Raw genomic sequence first — 18,481 nt, forward strand, 5'->3', positions numbered from 1 at the left:
TGAAGCTATTTACGTTTCCAGAAGAAGATATTGCCGACATTGAATATGCATCAGAGCTTGTGGTGTTCATTTCTTTTTCTTTTGAACTTATTTGATTTGGTATGTATAAGTGAGGTGATGATACTTATTTGTTGATATTGTTACTGTGGATGTTCTGGAATTATTGAATTTATTTGGAACTACGATGCACTTTATTGTATCTGCTACTTGGATATAATTTAGAATTTTGATTGTTAGTGTGAATTCTAGAACGTCATTAATAGTTCAAAATTACTATATTATGTTCTAAGTTAAGGTAAGTAAGCAAGGTTGTACTGAGGGGAGGTTTTGTTGATTGTGGTAATTCGTTTTCCATGTTGTTTGATTTTGTTTATCAAATTGCCAAAGGGAGATTGTTAAGGTAAAATGAGCGAAGAGTTGCTAAGTGGCTTTCGGCATTGCCAATTGTATACTACCACTGAGGTGATTAAAAACTTGTCTTATTTAGTTTGACAATTTAATGAAGAAAATCTTTAGATCTAGTTAATGCTTAATGCTTAAACTCTTAATATTTATTTGTGATTAATTGGGTGTTAGGAAGAGTAGGGGTTAAAATTGGCCTCCCCACAGGGGATCATGCAAGTTGATGTTCCTTATTCTTAAAACTACATATAAAAATGTTCCTTAAGCTTCAAATGTTGGGAAATTTCATTTCTTCTACTGTTAGGATTCGGACCAACCATCAATCATTCTACCTTACCTCATCTTCCACTCATTGCTATTTAAATGCTTTTCTTCAACTACTTCTTCTTCTTCTTTTATAGCACCTTGCTTTAATTAGTTTCCTTCTACTTTTATACATGATGAAATATAAAATAAAAAGTAAAATCAATACTGAACATGCATGTGTCTCTAGAATTACCTAGTACAACATGTTTCTTTTGGTTTCATGAAAGTAGAGTAAATAATAGCAGATTAAGACGAAGGGTTTGCTTCACATGCAGTTCATGTTCATGGCTTTATGGACCACAGTAAAATCAATTTGGTGGACAAATTTCTGCAATTTTTAGTCCAAGCAAAGAGCCACCACCACTGTCAAAAAATAAAAAAAGCTGAAACATATCATATGCAATTTTATTATGACCAACCCTAAGTCTAACAAGATATTTCCCAACATTTCTTTTTTTGGAGTTTGAAAACTTGTTCCTTTACACAGAATGTCCCATTTAAATATTATTTGGTTTGGTTCTTTTAATGTTATTGGATAATTTAAATACGTTATTGAGTTAATTAGTAATATATGAATAAAATGAAAACTCCTAAATTTCATTGTTAATTCTAACACTCTTTGGGTTAAATGATGACAAACTTTAAATTTAATATTATGGAGTAGGAGATGTGTGTAAGAGAAGGCGTAGTTTGTGAAAGTGGACCCAGCCTGGCTTAGGCTAGTATGATTTTGGGGCTTTGCCGAAAAGAGTAGGTTGTCATGGCTTTTAATATTTGTCTGGACTTGGAGTTAAGACTTAAAGGCCACATTAGCATGAGATTCAAAGCTGCACTGCCAATAAAGTTTATTAACCTTTCCTTTTACACTATCCATCTCTTTCTTCTCTGCCCACTATATTATGTACCTCTCCACTCTCATCTAATTTTAAACCTCATGGATTTCATTCTAAGTTATTGCTTATATTAACTTCACTTCACAACCCTTTCTCTTTTATCCTAAAATGGTTCATTTTCTTATTTCTACATTAACTATCAAATATATTTTTATTAGTAATTGGTTTCTCTTTTAGAAAAAATATCAATATCTTTATCTCGAATATAATTTATATCAATAACGCTTCAAGATTAAAACTTTAGGATCTTAAGTGTTCAAGTTCGGATCTCACCTATGTAAACTATGTGTAGGTAAATTAGTTTGAGTTTGAGTTGAGTTAATGATTGATTCTGATAATAACCGTTGATATAATTACAAGTTGTAACTTTAGCATATAAAAATTGTTAAAATAAAAGTATTATATTATTACGTAGGATTTTCTTAAATCAAATTTATTTTTTTATTGGAGAGCCAAGGATGATAATGATTGATGATTAGAATTAGGAAGGGGAAAAGGGGAATTTGTAATAAAGATTGAAGACGCGGCATGATGTAAAAGTAAAAAGAGTAGGAAGAAGAAAAGAAAGCATTATTAGTAGAGCATGAAATAGTAGGGAATTATTCAAACAAATCTATTAACCTAAATTAATTTGATGAAGAAAAGGAAACATAGAAAGAGAGGTATGTGGTGACATGAAAAAAATTAATTTTGACATCTTTTAAAAATGTGTCATTGTTTGAAAATTCAAAATATGTATATAATTTTAATTATATTTATTAAGTTTTAAGTGGTGGTTTGACACTATGGAATTCACTCGTATAAAAAAAATACAAAAGATAGATACAATTAACCCTAAAAGATATGGATGGAAATGCATGAATGATAATGATTAAAGAGCAAAGAAAAGGAATCTGTAATAAATAAAATGAAGCAGCATTTATATGTAAAAGTAGAAGACGCATGAACCCAAGTCATTCAACACTTCCTATTCTTCTTTTATTTTCGTTTAATTGTGGGTCAAACTATTTGGTGAGTTCTAGGACTCATTTTTTCATATTTATTGTATCTAATTTAATTTTTAATGTAATTGCATATGGTAATAAGATTAAATGATTTGAAGGAAATTTTTCAAAAGTAAAAATAAAAATAAAATTGATGACGTTAAATTTTGTATGATAGTTAATGAAATTCGAAATCTATTTTATTTTAAAAAAAAAAAAAAAAAGTAAATGTCTATTGTCTTGAGATATGTTGATAAAAATAGATATGTGAAGAGTTTGGTTTTATTTTCCTAAAGATAAGGCAATGATAGTGCAAAGTTGTATAAGGGGCTTGTTTCACACATTAGTTTGCAAAAGGCAATGGAGTGGTTGAATATTTTAATGACAATTAGGATCATAAAAGATTTTATTAATCAACTAATATATATACCTAATCTTATGTTCACCATCAACAAGATGACATTAGAATTCTATCCATTTTTAAATTTCAAAAAAAAGTTTAGGAAACTATTTCTTATTTCGCCATAGCAAAATCATGGTTTGGTTATTTGAAAAAAGAAGAATATATTTTTATTTGGATAGGTTGGATGAATGCTATTTTGTTACGCTTTTATTTTATATTTACCCTCAAATATAGACGTCCATATCAGCTAAGATGCTTTTACATCTTTTTTCATGTCCAAACTCTAAAATTCCCATTTTATTTTTTAGATTAATATTTATATATTTCATGGTTAATAATTTGCGATTATTATCTGTAGGTAACCAAATTTTAAATATGTTTGATACGTTTTCCTTATCTTTTCATTTATTTATTTTAAATATATCTTAAAATTATGATAGAAAAGTGTAAATATGATATTAGTGTTTGTTATTAATTTTTACATAAGTTAACTTCTACATTTTAACACATTTCAAAACATTAGTTTTCGTTATTTCAATATTTTAATTTTTTTATTATCATAATAATAATAATTTATTTTAAATCTTTTCTATTATTTAAGATTAGATTTATTTTGATATTAAATTAAGTTCCTTTTAAATTATTTTAAACTAATTCAAAATCATAACTATTTATTTTATTTTTATTAAATAATAATTATAATTAAAATGATAAAATTTTAAAAAATTATATTAGGACATATTTTAAATATTAAATCATGTTTAATTTAAAATTCAATAATAATGTATTTTTGCTATATTAAAATGTTTTTAAAATATAAGATAATAATTTTATTTTAAAGCATTGTAAATATTTTATTTTTAAAATAAACTTTAATTAAATAAATTTTATACCAACATATATTTGTTATACCTATATCACGTACTCCTACATCTATCCTTAAACTATGCTATGTGTATCCGGTGAACCAAACTAAGCCAACAAATTATGCAATCAACAAACCTTCCACCTTTTACCACATGCAAACATGAGCCCAAAAAAATCTCATGCCATTTCATATCTCTGCTAAGCATACATGATACACACGTAGAGATTCAAAGTCATTAATTACCTAGTTGCTTTAAGACGTCATATCTTAGGACGTCACTGAAAGAGAACTAAATATAATCTCGTTATTAGCAATATCTAAAAAAGTAGACAACCTTATTTCTCAGTATAAAAACCCACAAAAAAAAAACGGAAGAAAGCCAAGTCCCCTTTTCCAGATCAAAAACTTCTTTCCAAACTTTCTCACCAAAGATGGACCCCTTTTCTAGTGGCTTTCCACCCCCACAAAGGTGAACCATCATACAATCCATCTCTTCCTTTCCTAATTAAACTCACTAGTTAACAATATTAAATAATTAAAAGTAAGACTTATTATCAATGACACTAAAGTGAAGCTAACTACTTTAAAAAAGATTCTCCTCTTGAGATTGTTTTGAATGAGGCCATAGGAATCAAAAGAGATGAGGAATAAAGGAGCCTAGCCTAGGTTAAAATTGATTATATGCCCCATTCCAACTCGGTTCAAGCCCTACTGAATATGTCAGTTTGGTTCCCACTTCAAATTGTTTACATCGTAGAATATTTTAAAACCCTAAAAGAATGTATTGTACTCAGTGGTCCGAATTTGAATGAGAACATAAAAGAGATCAACAATAAAGGAGCCTAAACCTATGCTACCATTAATTGGGAAATTTGAGCCACACCTTTACTCCCAATTCTTATTTTGGAACTCTATTGTGGACACTTCTTTTATTATTACTACCACATTTAGTTGGTTTTAATTTTTTTTTTGTTTTGTTTTGTTTACTTAAATTGGTTGTAAAATATAATTTTGTTGGTTTTTTTTATTTTTATTTTTGCAATTTGTAAATGAAATGATTTGGGTTGGATTTTGGTGTTTAGGATTAGGTACATAAAAGTGCTAATGAGTTGAGATTAAATGAGTATTAAGGTCCATAAGTTTATTATTCCACTTCACAAAATCTATAGGAGTCCAAAGATGAAAGGAGAAACAAAAAAATATTACTACGATGTAAAAAAAGAGTTTAAAAATAAGTATTAAATAGCTTTTAAGAGCATTTTTTTGGAAAAAGAAAAAAAGAAACAGAATAAATTCTTCGTTTTTAAATTCCGTTGACCAAAAGATGTTAAAGCTGCATAAATTATTTGCATTGTACTCCCTATTATCAACCAAGAAAAAAACATGTAATGAGCATAGTATAATAATTCCATACCGATTTGAACTAATCTATATCAATAGCAATTCATCCTTCCCGAACACAGCATACAACTCATTCAGCGCTCTCAAAGTGCGCTTATTCTCCCATTTTTTCTTACCATGACAAGTATTTTGTGAAATAAAATAAAAAGGCTTTAAAAGACCCTCTTGGCCCAAACCTAAACACTCTAATATCCTTGTTCAAACCTACTCCCATTTTGAGTCAAAATCAAAAGATGGATAAATAGATACATCTCATCAAGGCTTTAGGAGTGACTAAGGGAGTCAAAAGAACAAGAAGTGAATAATTTATCAGCCAACCATTCTTCTTACGGCTAGATTCAATCTCCTAGTCTCTGCAAGAAAAATAATTTCATGCTCTTTTGAGAAGGGAGGATTGGGTGATTGCAATTTTCTCCGGCAAATAAAACTTTTGCACATTTTCATGAACAAGATCCATATAGACACATAGATTCATGAATCCCTACATCATAATTGAAAGAGTCAATAGAAAAAAGAAAGAAATGAAATTGATCAATATATCTCTCGAAACAAATGAAAGGGAAATGAAAACTGAAACATAAACCAAAGATCAACCAAGCCATCTCGGAGACTTGCGATCACCAAATGTTCAAAAATTCCTCTATCCAATCCTTTTCCTTCTTGTTGCTGAATATCTCGTATCTTTTTGTTGTTTCCCAAGCCTATAGTTCCATCATACATTACAATCAATCAACTAAACCTATTTAAAATAATAATCAAACTAAATTCACTAATCCCAATCAATTTGATGAAATCAGTTTGATTTAATTCAATTTAATTGGTTACCCTTGCTTATACATGACAATATGAAGCACGTACCATCAAAAAATTGCTTGTTTGCATCAATAGTACTTTCACGTTACAAGCCTTACAAACCAGACTCAAAAGACCTTAAGTTTTATATATATATATATATATATATATATTAATTTTACCTAGTTTTATCAAATTGAACTTAAATCCCGAATCTCAAATTAAACTTAAATCCGAATCTCAAATTATTTCAGATTTAAATCACTTCAAACATCTTAATTTTTAAATAAGTTCAGATCAAATTGAAGGGTCTCAAATCAGAACCAACGGCTTTTCAAGTTGAATCTCATTTTCCTACCACTTTGGAGCATCTATGGTTGCATACTAAAAGAGAATAAATAGAAAATAACCATTTCTAAACCTGTAATCCCACAAGGTTTGGAAATTAAAACTCTAAATCAAAGATTAAACAGCCAGAGTGGAGAATTACCTACATGCAAAACGTGGGTCATTAAACCTAACGGTAATGGTAAAAGTAAAACTGTTGCCAACCTATTAGTGTGAAAAAGAAAAAAAGGAAATTGATAAAGCAATGGTTAGCACTTAGCAGTTCACCCTAAATGCATTACCCAAAACCACAACTAATTTATCACCAAAATTGGATTTTGCTACTAAGGATAATATTTTGAGAACGTACCTCAGCTTTTCATAAACATTTTTCTGAATTCATCATTCGATTTTGGTTTCTCATCTTCCTCTTTCTTGGTTCCTGGCTTGCTAGTAGTCCACCCAAGTGGTTTAAAATTTCTAGGCACTGCAAACGTATTTTTCCCCTTCAGTTGAATGCTCTCAAAATGCTTACGAGAATGTGGTACCTGGGGAGCTACACTTGAACCCTTTGAGATTTCAACAGATTCTTTAGATGCAGAACTCCCTTCAATTCCACTCTGATTGCTATCATGTTCTGCAATTTCAGTTTAGACACATAAGAGACTAACCAAGCGAAGCTACGATGTAACAAGGATAAAGCAAATCGCACAAACGCATACACATATTATATGTCATGATAAAAGCAAAGGGAGAGAAAATAAATGCAACTGTAATTAACAAAACCTGAAAATCACCTTTGATAAAAATGAAGAAACTATCTGCATAATCTACACATTGCAAAGCAATGGGACTTAATAACACAGCTCCAATACATACAAAATATTCAGACATACCTTTTCCACACTGGAATAATTGGAAGTGCAGGGTAGGAGCATAATTTAGCTGAGTTGAGCTCAAGCTGTGAAGCTCGAGCACTACCCAACTCAAGCTTGATTGAGTTCCACTTTTAAAGCAAGCTCAATTCAAGATAAAGATCAAACTCTTAAAAGCTCACTCACTTAGGTTCAATTACCTAGTAAACGATAAAGCTTTGATTCCCATGCTCAATTTTAGACTCAATTATTTTTACTCAAGTTCGAGTTCGGGTTGGCATGGAAATTTTTCAATAATAATATATAAATAAAAATATACATTAAAAATAAAAAGCTTGATTAGGCTAGCAAGTTATTACGATCAAGCATTAAGATACTCAAATTTGACTCTCTCAATAACTCAAGCTTGACTTGACAATCCAAATTCAAGAATTTTCCAAGTTGAAACCGAGTAGCTTGTAAGTACATGCATCTCATTTACGGCCCGAGTAGAGTTTAAAATGTATGCAAATTAATTCTGAGGACAAAATAACCCCTGAATTTATCAAAAGGATAGAAGAACTATCCCTAACTGCCGAAATTGAAAAATCCTTCAATTTAACTACTTAGAAAGGAGTGACTAGATATACCTAGAAAATGTTTAAACTGTGGAACTACAAGGAATTAAAAAATAATAATGATAGAAAGGTACTTTTAGATATTCATCCCGTGCTACTTATGCAAAACCAAAAATGCTAATGGAGAGATCAACCAAAGAGTTTATTCTGTTACTTCATTGTACTGAGTGGGGCAAATATTTGGTACTTTTAGTTTATGTGAATATTGGCTTTTTTTTCTTATTGTTCTCTTATATTTTATTTAATATTTCTTGTTTTCCTCAAGAATGCAGAGTTGAAGTTTGTTGTCAAGCCTAACCTCCTCATTATGCCACAATACATATGAATATTCCATTTTCTATTAAAATAAAAAATAAAAAAATAAAAAAGAAAGAAGCAAACTATAATAAGATGCAGAGCCAATAGAAATAACAATGCTAAGGTTCTTTTCTTTCATCTTCTCTAAAATTTATTGCCTTATAACTACGAAGGTCAAGATGTTGAAAGCCATAGAGCTTGAAGATTAATGCTAGATATAATTTGTCCAATTGTTCTAGAAGCCCCCTAGAACTCCATCCACCTAACACTTAGCAGAAAATTAACCAACAAGAAATTTAGGATATTCAAGATTGAGTACCATCTATTATGGAGTTTGAGCTCCAACCAATCTCAAGCAAACATCATTAAAAGAAACTCGGACTAGGCTTTGCTTGGTAGAGTGGAAAGAAAATTGAAAGGATGAAAAATTGAAAGGGTAGAAAATTAGAAGGATGGAAAACATACTTTTTTCTTTCCATAGGTGTGCTTGGTAGGAAAGATGGAAAAATGGAAAGAAAAGTAACTTTCTTTCCATCCATTGCTTGGTAGAGATGAAAAATGAAAAGAAAGAAAATAAAGCATTTGAAAAATGCATAATTTTGAACAAATATACACCCTCTCTCATTTTCTCTCCTCTCATCATTCCAATTTACAAGGATTTCTTTTTATGCATTAGGATGGAAAATTATCATCTCTCCTATTTTCTTTCCTCTCACTTTTCTTACCAACCTAGCACACTCAAAATTTATTATCTTTCCCTTTTCCACTCCCTCCTTCCATCCCTCTGCTATTCCACCCAACCAAGCACACCTTAAGGAACATAACTCAAGCTTCATAAGACTTACAAACTGGTGAAACACTAGTAAGGCAATAATACTAAATAGGCCTAAAGCTATCTGAAATTTCTTAGAAAACCCTTATTCTATTATTTTTGCGAGTCCTTATGTTGACAGAAAGATTTCACACGAACTTTAATAACTGTTAGGCTTATAGCCAACTAGAATCTTATGCCCTCGTGAAAGATGACACAACTTTTCAAGAGTGTATTTAGTATTTCACCTAACTATACCTTTTTGAATCAGAGCCATCCAAGGAGAAGAGCATAGAGATTTACAATCATCTTCAAAATTACATAAAGAAATGTGGTGATCTTATGTTCATGGGGAAAAAGTAAAACAGAATTCCACAGCGCCTAATCAAATAGCACATACACTAAATATCTAGTTATATTTCACATATTTAATACATTTACAATCATGTACTTATGGTTTCATCAGGCCTGATCCTGAACTCATTAATGCAAGTCTGCAACCAAGTTCACAGCAAGGTCTGTTCCAACCTAGCAGCTATCACTTACAAAAAGGAAAAGGAAAAGAAAAATAAAATCCTATATTTCAAACATGTGAAAAAGTTGCTACAATTGTCCTTTATAATTAAATCCACTCAAGCTCTGCTCCTGCTTCCTCTCAGCATATCATTCATTCTAGACATTTTCTTTTCCATTTGTTGGAAAGGAAAAAAAGTCTTCAGGAATTAACTATTTCATTTCAAATTTAATATACATGCACATGATAAATTGCAGATAAAGGAAGTTTGTGATGCCTTCTGGTAAATTAGGCATCTGCTGCAATAGTTTGAGAAGGTATATGAATCATTGCATAATCAAGAGTAAGTGTTCATGGAGATAGGCATTCACCAGATGTAGTGAGAGCACCAGATTCTCTCTTGCCTCGCTTTGGATTTGAGCGTGTAATGCACAACTTCTTGCCAAGCAGCATTTGCTTATTCTTTGCTAGAGCTGGAGCAAGGTGTTCTTCATCCTTAAAATCCACATATGCCAATCCCTTCAAATTCCAATTAAAGATATGAATCTTAAGTATATGTTCAGCCTGGCTGATGAAAATAATCTTAAAATTCACGCAGTATGTCGATTTTGACGCAAATTAGGAAAATAGGGTCCTAGACCTTAGGTATTGTTGTATAAATTTTCTACTGATTCAAAATCTTAACAGCAGGTGCTAAATTCTTAGTTTCTGAAATTTTACGAACTAATCTATAATATAATATTGTTTGGTACACATGCTATTGTGGATTGAATGCTCAGTAAAATTTTGTCCTTCAAAAGAGAGATGATCTTATAGATTTTTTTTTATTAATAAAAGTTTGAAAAGAGAGAAACTATACCTAAAAGTGAAAAATTATAAGGTTATAAAACCCTTTAAATAAGATTGACTGAATAAATAAAGTTTTAACTACTTCACAATAATTTTAAGAATTTTCCATCTAGTGGCTTCTAAATGACTTAAAACATGTTGAGAAGTTAAATAATTGACAAATTTTATATTCAATAGATTATCAAAATAAAATCTCAGATATGTACCAAAAATATTCAAGGAGAATCTGGTATATTCATCATCTTTCTGTGGTAAACCATTAGACTTAATAATGTTGAATATGTGAGATAATCTTATGGGGAATATCAGTTGTGAATGGCAGAAATAAACACAAAAATAAGAGAAGACATCCTTTAGCAAAGAATAATATCAGCATAGCTTGGGATTGCTTAAACGTGATATTCCTCATAGAAATTATATCTACTTAAGTACTAAAACCTAACTAAGTTTGTATCAAGGGTGAGGCCAACTAAACTGCAAAATTGGAAGGAAGAAAAATCTAATACAAAACATGAATTAGCAAAGATATATTAGTCTTTCACTTTCTCTGAAAATATGGATTAAATCCACTTCTTTTCAAACTTATATTTTCACCTATTTTTCTCTACTTCAAAATGGCGATTGAGTTATATTCATACTTCTTCTCTATTTTATATTTTCTCTTTTTAACAAGTGTATTCACATTTTCAAGTAAATATATCTTTCTTTTTTCTTTTTCATAAAATTGTTTATTATTTCACCAACAACGTGGCTTGTCAAAGACAATCTATCAAAAGAGACAACAAAACTGCTCGTAAAAGCAAGGTTTTCAGAACCAGACCAGTGGTCGAACCAGTCCAGACCACCGTTTCGACTAGTTTGTCCAGATCAATCGAATAAATTATTTAGAAAATCATAAAAATTTAAAATATATATTAAAAAAATAGAAAACAAGTTCAACGGTTTTTAGCCTGGTTCAACTGCCTGTGCAACCAATTGTACCAGTTTGAAAGCCAACAAGGCCAACCCCTTATTTCGGACCAGCACCCTGACCAGTTCTGAAAACAGTGCGTAAAAGACATTCGACTGTAAAATACATAATCTGCTACTTAATAAAGATTGTGATATGGAAAGTGCAGCCTGAGCACCAAACTGACATCTAGTAAGCAGGCTGAAGACCGCTTCATGTTTCATTTCTAACATGGCAGTCACGGACACAAAAATAATTAAGAGGGCACATGCATGTCATACACAAATTCAGAGAGAGAGAGAGAGAGAGAGAGACCCTTGATTTTCCAGTGAACTTGTCATGCAGAATTGAATCGCAGTGACTCCACCAACATCACTAAAGAATAGCTTTAGATCTTCATCTATTGCCTGCCAGCCAAATAGATAAGCTTGTCTTTTAGTTTGTACAAAAGTACAGAATATGAAGAAAAGTAAGTGTGACTATTTCTTTGAAAACAGGAAAACAATGGACAGCATGAAGGGTGTCAACTAACCCTAATGTTAAGATTTGATACAAATGCAGTGCACTGATTAGTATATAATCTGGTTTTACTAGAATAAGTGTCTTTCACCAGCTTCCTGTCATTTGCTTCAGCTAACTTCAGCCCTCGTGTGTTCTCTTTCTCATGCAATTTCTTCTGATTTTGAGTACTTTTCTGCCGCTTAGCTGGAGACTGTTCATCAATTGCGATTGAACCAGATTTCCTCTTTTCACGAGCAGTTTGCTTAAGGGCTGCTCCTTTGATCTGTCACTTCAGTTAAAGATTTAGATTCTTGCGCTAACCTAAACAATCGCAGCTCCTCAAGGCGAGGCATAACCTGAAAAATTGAACGAAAAACAGAAAGTAATTCCAACTTTGGTAAAGGCTTATGACAACAACGACTTATGACAACAACTGACAAATAAAACAAATATCAAAGAAACAACAATGGCTTATGACATCCCATGAAAAGAGGAAAAGGTAAGTACAGAAAACACAAACAAATTTAATAACTTTTTGCTAAACAAAGCCAAAAGGCATATTAAAAAGCACAGTTTATCTTTGTTTAACAGGGATAAAATGTGTTTCAAACTTCCCCCTGAAACTCAAGAAACTAAATCAATACTGTTGTCCAAGACTAAATAGAAACATATATTTTACATTTATAATGCAAACAAAATTTGTAGCATAATACTAAACATAGAATAACAAAAGTAGACCAGACCTATCATTTTTTCACGGGACACCTAGTGGCAAATCTCCCACCTAACCAGTGAGTTGAGAATGCAATAAAATGTTATCTTCCTTGATTCATCAGGAGAACAGATTTAGAAAATTGACAGCTTAGAAATGATAATAGACAAAATAACTACCTAAATCAGTGGTAGGCCAGTTGATGGTGAAACCAGGTGAGGTTAGGATTTCAATTTTACTCCACATAAGTATTCTGTTTTTTAGAAAAAAAATAAAACAAAACTACTTCACATGTTATAAAATACATCTTTGAAATGTTAAATAAGTATTACTGGCTGAATAAAATTCTTGACAATTTCCAGAATGGATTTTCTTCTTTGTCATCTATATTTATTTATTTTTATTTAAACTCGTCTACATGGAAGCAGAATTCCATAATTTTACGAGGAAATGTGTTAACGATGTGTAGTAAAACTTTTATATGAACAGCAAATAAAAGGAAAAATATAAAAAGCCATACCTTTTGCACAGCATGGTCAAGATCATCCAATGTTCCAAATTCCCTCTCAAAGCGCAACCAAGCATGGCAGATATCCTGAATGATTCTGTTTTTTAGAAAGGAATGTATCATCTAATTTACAATACATCTAAAGAGCAATTGAACAAAATTCAGGAGTAAACCCAAAAGAGTAACAAACATTAACATTATCAAACCATGCAAATTATATTTTCAACAAACATGGAAAATGTACCTCCGAACCTGTTCCACTAAATCTTTTGCTGTACCATCTCTTGTATATGGCCCTGGCTTCATTTATATGGCCTAAAGCAATTTCCATTGCTATATAACCTTGCCATGCTTCCAACATTGAACCACTGCACAGGCAGATGCATTCTTGAATCCTGTGAAACATCACATAACTAAACAACTAAAGAAAAATTCAAGCAAGTTTTCGATGGTCAAACCAGGTTTTAAGCAAGCTCCCCCAAACACCACGAGCAGCAGTTAAATTGTTATTCAATTTAAGCTCTAAGCAGGCCCAATAAGCATGCAAACGCAATAAACCATCAGTGTTCTTCAAGTGTGGTGATAAGTAATCTGTTGCTTGCTGAAATAAAGCCCACGAAGTCAAACTCAAGCATACAAAAGGGACTTACTGCTAGCCATCATAGCATGAAGATAAGAATTCTAAAATGTTTTTACATGCAACGAAGAACATCAAAAAGCCAAAATATTCATGTGCTTGATAACCTTAAGTCACACTTAACTTTAACCATGAGTCCTTTTAAACATGAAGAAGAAGTACACATGCAAACCTGAAAAGATTCCTAATCAATGAATAGTTCAAAACATCGTCTCCTCTGGCTGATGAAATTCTCCACTTAGGCCATCCACTCGAGTGAGGAACAAATCAAGGTACTACAACAAACAAAAAGATTAACTAGTCAAAGCAAGAGTACTAATATATTACTTCAAAACATAATTAGAGAAATAAAATCCACACCTCCTCAAGGGTTGAAAATGTGCATTGCGGACTTCTCAAAGGCCTGAAACAATTTTAAAATGAAATTCAATAAAATAGGCTTAAATAGAACAATGAAACGATCAAAGCATTTTACATATTCCTTAATATAAACATGTAAAGAAGATTTCCCCTCAAAATAGTTCCAGAAATTACAATAACTTATAAAACTTCTAATCGTTATAAAAGCCAAACAGCAAGTCAACAGAGCCACCATGAGAAAGCAAGGGCATTCAGTTCATTTGCATGTGGAAGTAAGATCATATTACATTATCAAGAGAACATAGAAAAATAACACATGCAGAAGTTAGCATGGGGAATCGTGAATTTGAACTATTGTTTTGCCAGTCCTGGATAAATTCTCTCACCATTTTCACTTTCTTCTTTTGATATAGTAGTAAAACCTAAGGGCAATATTTGACCAGCAGAAAAATAAAAAAGCTCATTTTTCCCTGTTAAACTATTTCCTAGAAAAACCTCCTAATGCTCCAAGCAAAAAACCTGGGTATCATATCCAGAAGCTATATGTATTAAACAGAATATCAAAGCTACTATTCATCAACTAGTAAACAAATTTCTCCTCCAATGATGAGCAAAGATTAAACTTCAAACAAACATCTGAATGTAGTCCAAACAGAATAAGGAGGACATTGTCTCTGAAAACAACCACAACATACAGCAGATATCTCTTTCTCAGAAGCAAGACCATGCTCCAAACATAGCAAATACCGAACCCAAAGTTCTCCAACCCAGGGGCAATTTCTTGTCGCCCTTGAATAAACATCCTTCACAACGTTGCCTGCCTAAAAACAAAGGAAAAGGGAAAATAATTGCTACTAACGCAAATTCAAGTATAAGAAGTAAAGGAAAGAACTTTGACAGTTAATTGAATAATAGTAAGTAAAACCAGGAACCTTTAAGGTTTTATCAAGATAGCGAGTATAATCAAGCCAGAGATCACTTGATCCAGGAAAATCAGTTATGGCACGTTCATACAGACTTTGGACTCGTGCTGGATCCCCAAAAGATTTTTCAAAATCTAAGTAGCCCTGCAACATTTTGATTTCTTTAATCAATTTAACCAGGCAGAGCAATATGAAGAAACCAAATTGAAGGAAGTGCTTTAAAACATACATGAAGAAACCAAACTGATTTTAAAGTTACTATGGAATGAAAGAATTTTCACCCTATAGAGATTTTAAACGATACCATAAAATGTTGATATCTTTCAGACTCAGATATACCCTGTCTTGTAATATGTTCTTCAAGATGAGCACGGGCATCGTACATCTCCTCTGCCTTCCGGTAAGATGAAGCAACACGGGAGGAAATCCCATCCACATTGTCGGATTCTGCATCAAGAGAATTTCCTTGCTCCACCTCCCATGCCTTGTAGGCTAGGAGAGTAGACTTCATGTTAGCAAAGGGAATAGACAACTGACGATGGAATATACTTTGAATGCGCTGGACCTGTTTCTCCTTTGCCTGAATGAATGATGGATGGATAATATGCAGTCAAGCTCAAAAACATGGTCTTCAGCGGAAGAGAAGTTTATAAGCGTAAAGAAAATAAGTATCATATTGGGACCTGAATGTCTGATTGGTCAATGGTTTGTAAAATAGATTGCTCAAACTGAGTGTATGCATCCCATATTTGAGAACCTTGAGCAACATGTAAAGCAGCAGCAGAAACAGCACGCTCAAAAAGATTTCTAGCCTTTGAAATCCCGTCAACCGAACTATCACATACTTTTGGATCATGTTGTAGCACATAATTTAGGTACTCACGCCAAAGGGGATAGACAGATACTCAGAGATGCCTCTCTGTAAAGTTTCTCGACTGACTCGGAATCGGAATCATTCAAGAAGAAGCTTCATCTTTGGCCCATTCCACCCACATTGCTGGAGTCAATGGAAACAATACATTCATATTTTCCCTAGCTTCTCGTAGCTTCTCTATTTCACCCTTATCCTCAAAAGCTTTACGTACTGTGAAATCAAATGAAAGCAGTGCAATAGTAGTAATATTAGGGATAGGGAATCTTGTAGTTTTCCTTTGACAAGAGAGGAAGAAAAGTATGATTAATATACCAAGACATGGGCGTCGTAGTTGGAAGGATTGGTAGAGAGGTCAGACTCTAAAGCTCGAAGCTGCTGTGTCTGCTCCGCTTCGTCTTCTGAATCGCTTGAGTCCGAGTCGCTATTGAGTTTCAGACTGCTCTCAGGGTTTTGAGCAGTGTCATCGTCCGCCATTTCAGTGTCATCTTTTATGGAAACCGAGGATTTCTCAAAATCCATTCTAGTTTCTTTTGCTTCGCTTTTTTTTTTTCCTCCTTCTTTCGCTAAAAATAACTTCATTTCCTTCGTTCCAAGAGAAAGTAGGATTTTGGATTTAATTTACATCTTTTCGATTTGGTCCCTGTTTTAAAATAAATTAATTTATTGTTTTTAAACAGCAGCATAAAACGAAATTTTTTTTTCAATTTGAAACTTCAATCTAATATCACCCGTCAACATTTTATTATTGTGATTCAATAGGGAGATATTTTTTAAATTTTAATGTTTAAATTAAACATTTGATATAAATGTAATAAATAATTTAAAATGGGTTCAATAAACCATTAAAATGAAAAATTCAGGCTAATTAATTTTTAAAATTAAAATTGACTTTTATCAAACAAACAACATAATTATTATCCCGAGAACATAATTATTATTAAATTTTATTATAGTTAGATGAGAATTTTGTAATTTGTCATAATTAAACAACTAAAAAGAATAAAAACATAATTGAATGACTACTAATGTAATTTACCATGATATAATTTACCATGACTACACCTATCATGTGAAGGAGTTTCACTAAATAACCTTCCATTCTATTTAAAAAGGAGGTAAACGGGACCATCTATTATTGCCAACAGAATCAGAAGGAAGACGCAAAACCAGTTCAAATTTGAATCAGCTGAATTACATTACATCTATATTAATAAAGCCTGCGACAAAATTACAATACTCCTCACAAAACCGTGTTTCACAATACAAATTCTCCAACCTATGAACCTGTAAACCAAGATCACAAGTGAACAAAGTCGATAATAACTTTTCACAACCTAATCAGCCATCTTGTATGCATCACTCCTGTGAAAGGTTATAATTCAGCTGAATAGACCAAGGTTCAATTGTTTTGCATCATATAAACCTGGATAGTGTGTATTTGGATCTTGGCTCTTCATCTCACTCTTAATATCTGCAATAGGGTCCAGCAGAAAATATCCGCATTATAATTTATAGTAGACAAAACTTGTGTTTGGACTAACATGATACGACTTCTTTTACTGACACACTGCACTTTGCATCTTCATTTCTATATGCTTTGAACTATGAGTTGCAAAAACTAGAAGACACTTTTGAATGGAAAACAAATTAGTATACAATATTTGGAAATTATAATCTGCTTAATGTCAAAGAAGACAAAAGCACTCACAGTTTGTGGCAGATTTCTTTCAGATGTCTAAAACCAAATTTTTAGAACTTGAAACAGCGTTCCAATTTTTTCCCTTTTTATTACTTTTCCTTTTTAGTAAGAGACTTCTCATTAAAATGCACAGTTGCAAGGAGGACAAACTCCGTACTTGCAGTAGATTTCATAGGTGTTGAGCTCTCCAATCAACTGCAAAGTTCTCATCACTGTCACTCTCACTGTCACTAGTTGACTCTTCACTGTTAGATTCCTGTCTATCAGTTTCCTTCCCCCTCTGACGCTTATTTGATCTAGAGGTCTCCAATTCCAGTTTCCTCTTCCACAATGTTTCCACTTTCTGCTTGTAAACCCTGAGTGAGGAAAAAGATGATAAATAAACTAGATGACTATAATAAGAACTTGCCTTTTTATTCACAGTTAAAAAAGGTGGATGAGTGCCACAAACAGTGACAAGCACAAAAACTTACTTTTGCTCCAAAGATTCAGCCTCTTCAATCATTTCAGCTGCATCAATCTGCACGTTGAAAAACATATATTACTCATAAGTCTATATTGCAAACTGAATTACAAGGCAGGCAAAACAGCCGTAGTGGGTCTACAAGGAGATAAAAGGACCTAACCTCCTCTTCTTCCATACGATTGTCCACCTCTTGCAGATCTTCTTGAATCAACTTTTCAAATTCCTTGTACTCATCTCTGATCAGGAAACAGAATTAGTCAAGGTTATGTTTCAAAAAGAAATATACAGGTAGGAGAAATTTGGGGCCAATTATCTATTGCAAATTAAATCTTAAGGAAATGTGCAGCTCAAAAATCCCAGATTTTTATGTCACTGATTGGTGAATCATATGAAAACACCAAAATGTTTTCCAGTGTGCAGTGACCTCATATTTTCTTCATTTCCCTTAATTTCCTTTTAACTTTCAAATGTTAAGAGAAGCTAATCATGCAAAATAAATAGTTGGGTACAAAAA

General features: G+C 32.2%; 1 protein-coding gene and 1 pseudogene across 2 annotated transcripts; both read right to left on the reverse strand.

Moving 5' to 3' along the window:
- Positions 1 to 5,664: 5,664 nt before the first annotated feature.
- Positions 5,665 to 16,532, reverse strand: LOC128289119 (uncharacterized; annotated as a pseudogene).
- Positions 16,533 to 16,900: 368 nt separating this feature from the next.
- LOC128289118 (protein ABA AND ROS SENSITIVE 1-like) lies at positions 16,901 to 18,238 on the reverse strand. Of its 2 annotated transcripts, none has more exons than XR_008278868.1 (4): positions 18,128 to 18,238; positions 17,975 to 18,021; positions 17,511 to 17,857; positions 16,901 to 17,273 (listed from the first exon to the last, which is right to left on the reverse strand). XR_008278868.1 is itself a non-coding variant. In XM_053025002.1 (4 exons), the coding sequence occupies exons 1-3, from the start codon at positions 18,140 to 18,142 to the stop codon at positions 17,671 to 17,673; spliced, it is 249 nt and encodes an 82-aa protein (XP_052880962.1). In that variant the 5' UTR covers positions 18,143 to 18,226; the 3' UTR covers positions 16,901 to 17,273; positions 17,659 to 17,670. The 2 variants fall into 2 exon arrangements, 1 of the variants encoding a protein (XP_052880962.1); XM_053025002.1 differs by having other exon boundaries at positions 17,659 to 17,857; positions 18,128 to 18,226.
- Positions 18,239 to 18,481: the final 243 nt, after the last annotated feature.

The sequence above is a fragment of the Gossypium arboreum genome, unplaced genomic scaffold (assembly GCF_025698485.1).
Source record: "Gossypium arboreum isolate Shixiya-1 unplaced genomic scaffold, ASM2569848v2 Contig00467, whole genome shotgun sequence".
Taxonomy (NCBI): domain Eukaryota; kingdom Viridiplantae; phylum Streptophyta; class Magnoliopsida; order Malvales; family Malvaceae; genus Gossypium; species Gossypium arboreum.